At 45.5% G+C, this 9,794-nt stretch overlaps 1 protein-coding gene across 1 annotated transcript; it reads right to left on the bottom strand.

Annotated features, from left to right (window-relative positions):
- Nucleotides 1-8,225: 8,225 nt before the first annotated feature.
- LOC114191196 (uncharacterized) lies at nt 8,226-8,657 on the bottom strand. Its single transcript, XM_028080376.1, has one exon. The coding sequence runs from the start codon at nt 8,655-8,657 to the stop codon at nt 8,226-8,228; it is 432 nt and encodes a 143-aa protein (XP_027936177.1).
- Nucleotides 8,658-9,794: the final 1,137 nt, after the last annotated feature.

Here is a 9,794-nt window from a genome sequence, read left to right on the forward strand (position 1 = left end):
CTTCGTGGAATTACGTCTTGGCCTTGAGGCACCACCACGTTTGTAACATCCCGTTAGGATATTACGGGTTTATAAATAAAAATAAAGAAAAAATAAAATACTCAGCACATTTAATAATACCTCATTTTCCCACAGCGCGGGAAAATTTAAATTTTATTAAACGATCGAATAAAGTTTATAAACAACCACTACAATACCAAAATCATAATGTTATAAGATTACCCATCAGGGTTTACAACTGTTTTCAAAAGCAATAAATAACATAAGAGTTTCCCACGTCGAACCCCTCTCTGCGACTAAGCTGCACCAGAGCCACCTGCATCATCAACATTTGCTCTCGTGTACCGCGTACACGATCATCGCCAAACACACGCAGATAGGGTGAGCTTAGCAGATAAATCATATATACAATGCTACAAACATATATATCAACATGCATACATATCCCAGCACTTAACTTAACTTTCCACATTGTCCTATACTTTTATTCCTACAATCCGACCCCCAAATCGGATTATTCGTGTTCTACATCGTCTAAGGATTACTTCAAGGTGACTTGCTGCCATACCTATCGGCCACAACCGATAGAGCACGTGCGGGAAAACATGCTATGGATCATACACCGCAATGCTAGGCAGAGTTCCTATATACGAACATAGTTTGTATCGTCCCAAGACTACCAAACTCGTCAGCCAACAACTGAGGAGGGCAATCTATCTGGACCTATCCGTACTGGCCACAACCAGCACACTCACCCCGGCAACACTCGCCAACCCGAGCCACAACTCAAGGGTTCCTCGTGTTCATCCGCCATCCCGAGCCACAACTCAAGAGATGTTATTCCGAGCCACAACTCAAGGAATACCACGTGCTTAACCCCTATCCCGAGCCACAACTCAAGGGATACGTTCCGAGCCACAACTCAAGGAACACCAGCAACCCCACCTTTAAAGCACCACTAGACGCCTTGTAGATCACAAATACACATTCAAAGTACAAAGCTGCAGCAGCACAACTACAAAAGTTTATCCCGCTACCTTATATTCCTTAGTCCACTAATCTCAAGCATTCCTTACTGTGTTCTTCTTACATCCCCCCAAAGTCACATATTACCATTACACCATTTCATAACTCATACCAGAGTCTAAACTTACTTTTGTTCCCTATTATTCTCATGTACTCCCTTTTTTTTTTATAACCTATCCACCATTTAGGTAATTTCATTTCATATACTCTCAATCCCCAAGACTCCAATTATCATCTAACTGAACTCATTATCATACAAAATTTTCCTCTGACTCTCATCTCTCTTTCAACCAAGAAACGCCACCTCTGCATTATTGTCGTCGTCGCCTGGCGGCGCGGAGCTTACCGCCAGGCGGTGCATCAGTTCTGGAAATTTCCAGATTTTTGCAATGCACCAACCAGACTCCAGACTTCGTCCAAACCTCACAATCTCACATATAGAAAGTCCATTATCTGACTATACCTACTCTAGAATTTTTCCTTTCCCAATTTCCACTCACATGCACGTTATAGTACCAAATTTTCCCAATCTTTCAACCCTAATACCTAGTTGCATTGTTCCATTCGATTAAGCTTAAATATCACAGCATTTCAACAGAATTTCCAACATCTAATCATTCTCTAAGACTTACCACAAAATTTTTCCCGATTGAAAATCACCCAGAAACCCAAAATTATCCAAATCGATACTTAACGCTTGTGTCGCCTGGCGGCTGGATCAACACCGCCAGGCCCTTCGTCCCAAAACCCAGAAACTGTTAAGAACCCCACGCGTCGCCTGGCAGCCCAAAACCCTCTTAAAATAGATGAGTCGCCTAGCGGTGGTTCATCACCCGCCAGGCAGTTTCTGGAAATCTTCCAGAAACGCAGAAATTCGTGAATACAACAGCAGATAGGCATTCAATTTATCATACAACACATGTTATTATTATTTAAAATAAAGTAGCGGAGTCCAGCTCCCCTAACCTGGATCCTTTAGCTTAAATTTGAACCAAAAATTATAAAGTGTAATGTAAGTTCCCCAAGGCTTGAACCCATAACCCAAGAGACTGCCAAATCATTATCAACCATTTAACCAAGTCATATTTCATGCTAACAATCATAATTCAATCATCATAACATACCAGAACCTGTTTGCATAGATTTAAATAATAAAACAATAACACAAAAGTTAGCATACATATGACTCGAACCCAAGTCCTCTCACACAATCAAAGTACTCTCAACCACATAAGCTAGCACTTTTCCACGTCATACCAACCATAATTTAATGTCATAATTATTTCCCCTCCCGCATTTATTAATTAATTAATTAAATTCTACGGGTCTTACAATACTCCCACCTTTAAAATTTTTCGTCCTCGAAAAAGAGAACTTACCAGTGAAGAGATGAGGATAGGACCGCCTCATGACATCTTCCATCTCCCACGTCATTTCCTGTGTTGCCTCATCCAAGATTCTCACTGGTCCGCTCCAATGGTCAAGTCTTCTCGTATCTGCACATCGTCATCCTCCAGAACATGCGTAGGATCGGCTATGTATTTTCTCAGCTGTGACACATGGAAAACATTATGCAAGTTTCCTAAGTGTGGTGGCAATGCTATCTCATACGCTGCAGGACCAATCCTCCTCATGATCTGATATGATCTGAGTCGCGCGCATCTGGTACTGTATCACCCTCACCTTCTCGGTGGTCTGCTGTAAGAACTCTGGCCCAAGAACTACTGCCTCGCCATCCTGCTACCAACATAATGGAGTCCTGCATCTCCTACCACACAGGGCCTCGTAGGGAGCCATTCCAATACTGGAATGATAACTGTTATTATAAGTGAATCTACCAGCGGTAGTACATCACTCCAAGTACCCAAATGATCCAAAACACACGTTCTCAGCAGGTCTTCTAACGACTGTATGGTTCGCTCAGACTGTCCATCTGTTTGAGGGTGGTAGGCAGAGCTCATCCTGAGTTGAGTGCCCAAAGCGTTCTGTAATGACTGCCAGAACCTCGATGTGAACCTTGGGTCTCTGTCCGACACAATACTCGCTGGCACCCCATGTAACCTAACAACCTCTCGAACATACAAATCCGCCAGCCTATCCATATTCATCTTCTGATTAATCGGCAGAAAATGAGCACACTTCGTCAATCTGTCTACTATCACCCAGATTGAATCATGCCCTCTCACCGATCTCGGCAGGTGTGTGACGAAATCCATGGAAATGATGTCCCATTTCCACGTGTCAAGCTCATATTATGCCATGTGTCATTTTTATATTTTTTAATTAAAAAAATCCACGTGTTAAGCTAATATCATGCCACGTGTAAAAATCAGATTTTTATATTCAATTTGGTCCTAATATTCGTTATTTGTTTTCAATTTGGTCATAGTTTTTTTTAATTTAGTATTTTTGTTCCTCTATAAAGACAAAATATAATTTGTATATAAATGTTATATGAATATTCTTGTAACGTCCCAATTAAATAGATAACATCAATTTAAATAAACGCCACATATATTACATATCCAGAGAGTGCGGAAAGATGGAATATGACGTACATAGTACCCCAACATATCCATAACAAAAAGGAAGAGGCTCCACAGGCCTAAACGAGATACAAAAACTCGCCAAGAGCGAGAGAAACTACTACTACTACTAAACTCCAACGCTGAGGCCCCCATAATGAGCCTGATAGTCGCCCAAGATATCATCAAACCACAGCATCTCTATTATTACCACTGCCATAGGTTCTCACATCTGCTCACATCAACAAGGTTGATGATCATCGCAAAGGAAGAAACCACACACAATCATACAAACAAGCAAAGGGTAAGCTAGTGAAAAGTTCTCATATCATACACTCAACATACAATTTCATATTCGGGCATAAATGGCAGACATCCATATGTGAGGCCCCAAAACCATATAAGACACCAAAACTTGACTATCCGGATACGCTCAATGACGCACCACCACGAGATAGTGGAATTACGTCCTGGTAGTGAGGTGTCACCACGAGGCCTTCGCAGAATTATACCCTTACAAGAGGCACCATCACGTGGCCTTCGTGGAATTACGTCGTGAGCTTGAGGCACCACCACGTTACCCTCGTGGGATTACGTCCTAGTCTCGAGGCACCACCGTGAACCCTCACCTTGAGGTTCATGGAATTAGGTCCTATCGCTGAGGCACCACCGGGGACTCCCCTTAGAAGGGTCCACGAAATTACGTCCATAATATGAGGCACCACCACGAGCCCCACTACAAGTGTCATGGAATTACGTCCTACATAAACCTTACTCATACATTATCAATCAATCATGAAGTTCCTACGCATACCATTAACATGTCATTTAGTATGAGTGATCAACCATCAAATATATCTCATGCCAAGCTCATTTCCAATTCATTTATTCTCCCCCATACATACATAGTACATGCATATCCACCCCCTTTGTACATAATAAGTCAATGAACCAGCCAATCAAACAACCATCAACATTGATGAAACAAAGCATAGCAAAAACCCAAAAGAGGTCTCGCTCAAGTTAGAGCCCTCGCTCAGGCGAGAAGAGTGCTCTCGCTCAAGCAGGAGACTCTCGCTTAGGCAAGACTACAACAGTGGCTCCTAGAGAATTTCGCGAGCTCTCGCTTAGGCGAGGCTGTCTCACTCGTCGCTCAAAACACAGCCCCTCGCCTAGGCGAGCGCTCGAGCAGAAAAACTGGGCGAGTTCCTATTATTCTCGCCTGGGCGAGATGGGCTCGCCTGGGTGAGTATATCAGTACTCACCACTGAACCACGGATATTCAATCAGGGACTCGCTCACAACAACACCCAAAGCATTTTCGTACCATCAGAAACAACATATTGTCACCAAAACACGAAACAGGACCAAAGCACACCAACAGTGAATCAAAAGCATGAGGTCTAGCTTCCCTTACCTTGAATAGGAGCACTGAAGTTCACTGAGAAGGGCAAGGCACGACGACCCAAACCAACGTAGTAAAACCAAATGAGACCTTAGAGTGAAACAACAGTTGCTCAGAGAATGCCCTAGCAGAGCCCTACGTTCAGCTGCAAGGGGGTAGGGGAACAATCTTCTTTGAAAATTAGCAGAATGAGGCGTTAGGGTTAGGTTTAGGTGTTTTGGGCACTTCTTGGGCTGGCCTTAGGCCCAACAGATTGGGGCAGTCCCTTAGTTATTAGGGCAGCGAAATAAATGGGCTTTACATTCTCCCCAACAACAAATTTTTGTCCTCGAAAATAAAGACTTACCAGATAAACAGATGCAGATGCGACTTCCTCATATCCTCTTCTAACTCCCAAGTCAAATCGCCTGTTTTCCGATCCCAGATGACTTTGACCAGGCTGACTGTTCTTCCTCGGCATTCCTCAACTTTGCTACCCTCTAAAGCCACTGGTGGTACTTCCATCGCGAGGTCCTCCCGGATTTGTACATCTTCTATTTCTAGCACATGAGAGGGATCAAAGACATACTTCCTCAACTGCGACACGTGGAACATTGGGTGAAGATTTGCCAACTACGGGGGCAAGGCTATCCCATAAGCCACTGGCCCAATCCTCCTCGAGATCTGATAGAGGCCAAGGAACTTAGGAGAAAGCTTTCTTGAGCGGAGAGCCCTTCCCACACTAGTGGTTCGGGTCACCCTCAAGAACACGTGATCTCCAGTCTCGAATTCCAAGTAGGCCTTTTGTCTGCTCTATGAAGCCTGCATCATGTCCCTCACCAACCTCACCTTCTCGGTGGTCTGTTCCAACAACTCAGGTCCAACTAACACCGCCTTTCCATCCTGATACCAACACAAGGGGGTCCTACACCTTCGGCCATAAAGAGCTTCATATGGCGCATCCCGATGCTCGCATGGAAACTATTATTATAGGTGAACTCAATCAATGGTAACACTTCATCCCAAGCGCCCAAGTGATCCAGTATGCAGGTCCGTAGCAACTCCTCGAGTGACTGGATTGTCCTCTCAGACTGGCCATCTGTCTAAGGATGATAGGCTGAACTCATCGCGAGCTTGCTCCCCTGAGCGCTCTGCAAGGTCTGCCAAAACCGCGATGTGAACCGTGGATCCCTGTCTGATACAATGCTCGAAGGCACCCCATGTAACCTCACAATCTCCTTGATGTACAACTGAGCCAGCTTAGCCATAGACATCCTCAAGTTCATCGCCATGAAATGCGCACTCTTGGTCAGTCGGTCCACTATGACCCAGATGGTGTCATGCCCTCTAAAAGTTCGTGGCAAATGGGTCACAAAGTCCATTGAGATGCTATCCCATTTCCACATTGGTATCTCCAAGGGCTGCATAATCCCGCCAGGTCTTTGATGCTCCACCTTTGCCTTTTGACAGGTCAAATAGGCAGACACGAACTGTGCCACATCTTTCTTCATTCCTTGCCACCAGAAAGCTTCCTTGAGGTCTTGATACATCTTAGTCATGCCCGGGTGCAAGCTAAGACAACTCTTGTGTCCTTCCTCAAGGATTACCTTTTTCACCTCGACATCATCAGGCACACACACTCTGCCCTGGAACCTGAGTATTCCATCACTACCCAGAGAAAAATCCTTTGCTTCATCTGACCCAAGTTGTTCCCTCACCCTGTTCAGGCTGGTGTCCACCAACTGTCTCTCTATGACTGAATACAGAAAGTCATTAAATATAGTCAAGGTACTACATCTAATGAACTCTGATTCCAGCTCCACATGTAGTTTCATATCTCTGAACTGCTCTAGTAGTTCCACCTCCTTTATCATAAGATGAGCAGCGTGCACTGTCTTCCTACTCAAGGCGTCTGCTACCACATTTGCCTTCCCCGGATGATACAAAAGTTCAAATTCATAATCCTTTAAGAATTCCATCCATCTTCTCTGCCTCATATTCAGCTCCTTCTAATCAAATAGATACTTGAGGCTCTTGTGGTCATTGAATACACGGAACTGGGCACCGTAGAGGTAGTGCCTCCAAATCTTCAAGGCAAACATAATAGCCGCCAACTCCAGGTCATGAGTGGGGTAGTTTCTCTCATGCACCTTGAGTTGTCTCGAAGTGTAGGCCACTGCCTTCTTCTCTTGCATCAACACACAGCCTAACCTTAGATGAGAGGCATCACAGAAAACTTCAAAGGGTTTTCCAACATCGGGGATTACTAGGATTGAAGCACTCGTCAACCTCTGCTTAAGCTCTTGGAAGCTTCCTCACACTTATCTGTCCAGGTGAAAGGTTGGTCCTTCCGTGTGAGTTGTGTCAAAGGTACCACTATCTTGGAGAATCCCTCTATGAATCTCCTATAATAGCCAGCCAATCCCATGAAGCTTCTAATTTTTGTTGCTGACTTGGGACTTTCCCACTTAACTACTGCATCAGCCTTCGCTGGATCAACTACTATCCCCTGGGCGGATATCACATGCCCTAAGAATTGCACTTCATCCATCCAGAATTCACACTTGGACAGTTTAGCATATAGTTGCTTCTCCCTCAGAATACCTAGCACTAGCCTCAGGTGCTCGGCATACTCTTCTTGAGTCCTGGAATAGATAAGGTTGTCGTCTATGAAGACTACGACAAACTTATCTAGGAACGGTCTGAATATCTGGTTCATGTAGTCCATAAACACCGTTGGAGCATTGGTCACACCAAAAGGCATGACCACATACTCGTAGTGTCCATACCAGGACCTGAAGGTCGTCTTCTGTACATCATCCGCCTTCACCAAAATTTGATGAGAACCCGACCGTAAGTCAATCTTTGAGAATACCGCTGACCCATGCAGCTGATCCATCAAGTCATCTATTCTCGAAAAGGGGATACTTGTTCTTGATGGTCATCTTGTTCAGTTGTTTGTAGTCTACACACAGCCGTGAATCCCCATCTTTCTCCTTCACCAACAGTACCGGTGCTCCCCAAGGCGAGGTATTGGGTCGGATGAACTACTTCTCCAGTAAATCTTCTATCTGCTTCTTGAGTTCCACCAACTCTGTCGGAGCCATATGATATGGAGCCATCGACACGGGCCCGGTTCCAGGTACCAAATCAATCAAAAACTCCACTTCTCTACTAGGGGGTAATCCCGGCACTTCCTCTGGGAACACGTCTTCAAATTCTTGTACCACCGGTATAACAGACTTCATCTCCTCTCCCTCCACCTCCAAGCGTGTAAGGATCAAGAAACACTAAGCATCGTCCTGTAGCTCCTTCCCAGCCCCGTGAGATGATAACAACTTAGGCTCCTCTGAGTTGGGAAATAACAGCCTCTTTTCTCGGCAGTCTATAAGGATACGATTGGCGGAGAGCCAATCCATTCCTAGAATCACTTCCAACTCCTGTAGAGGTAGGCAAATCAGATTCACTTTGTACCTGCGTCCTTCTACCTCCATTGGATCCCTAGCACACAAGAAGGATGTCCTGACCAATCCTGATGTCGGAGTAGATACCACAAGGTCACACTGTAGTTCACAAACCGGCAAACCCAACCTTTTCACACAAGTTTCAGACACAAAAGAGTGTGTCGCTCCAGAGTCATACAATACACATGTAGATTTACCAACAATCACACAACGACCCATGACAAGGTTACCTGAGCCTGCTACCTCCGCTCCAGTCATGGCGTACACTTTGCCCGATGCTTGAGGCATGTTGCCTCCCCTCCTCTGTTGATTCTGGGTTGGGGCTGGAACCAGGGTACGCGTCACCGTCCACACGAGGGTGGGGTAATCTTTGCCGAAGTGGCCTTCCTTGCCACAATTGTCGCACCTCTTGAAGCCTGCAAGTTGAGGGCAAATATTCCTCTTGTGCGGTCCCCCACACTGATAGCACTGAATCTTGCCCTACTGAGAAGAGGATTCCCTAGACCCCTGAGACTGGGAATGAGGCCTAGTATAGGGTTTCCTCCTCTCCTCGTGCCTATGCCTGGACCCAGATGGTCCCCCCACTCTCTGCTGGTGTGAGTGCTGAGTTTCCACTTCCACTTTCATCTTCTCCATAACCCTAGCCTTCTCCACCAAGGTTGCAAAGTCCTTGATGGATAGTGGGGCCACCATCAGCCGAAGATCTCCACGGAGACCGTTCTCGAATTTCCTGCATCGACACTCTTCATCCAGCGGCATGGTGTAGAAACGACTGAGATGCTTGAACTTTTCCGCATACTCAGCTACATAATTGCTTCCTTGAGTCAACTGCAGAAACTCCACCTCTTTAGCATATTTGACGCTGTCGGGGAAGTACTCGAAGAGAAACTTTCTCCTAAAGACCTCCCAAGTAACTGGTTCCTGCCTCTCTTCCATGATGGACTTCATACTGATCCACCAGTGCTTAGCCTCACCCGTGAGCATGTACACCGCGAAGGCCAATCTACTCTTCTCGGGGCACATCTTAGCATCAAAAATCCTCTCAATGTCCTTCAACCACTGATCTACGACATCTAAACCGGTCTTCCCATTAAACTTAGTCGGATGGTGCTTCAGAAAGTCTTCCAAACTCCATTCCCGATGGAGAGGTCTCGGTTCAGGACCATGGACAGGGGTATTGGTCCTATTTTCCTCCCACTGACGGAGGGCCTCCATGTGTTGACGGTGAGCATCCTCAACAGCCACCCTAACAACTTCCATCTGTTGCACAACCAGCTGCTGCTGGTGCTCAAGTGAGGCCGCATGTCGCTGCATGGATGCTTCATGTTGTTGCATCATTGCAATACTCTATTATGCCATAGCAGCCACCATCGCTTCTATCGCCCTGGCGATGTC

This window comes from Vigna unguiculata, chromosome 7 (genome assembly GCF_037176805.1).
Source record: "Vigna unguiculata cultivar grain cowpea cultivar isolate G323 ecotype 2 chromosome 7, ASM3717680v1, whole genome shotgun sequence".
Lineage (NCBI taxonomy): Eukaryota > Viridiplantae > Streptophyta > Magnoliopsida > Fabales > Fabaceae > Vigna > Vigna unguiculata.

Excerpts from the sequence above, each read along its gene's own strand:
- LOC114191196 (XM_028080376.1), bottom strand. The coding sequence starts at position 8,657 with ATGACTGGAGCGGAGGTAGCAGGCTCAGGTAACCTTGTCATGGGTCGT.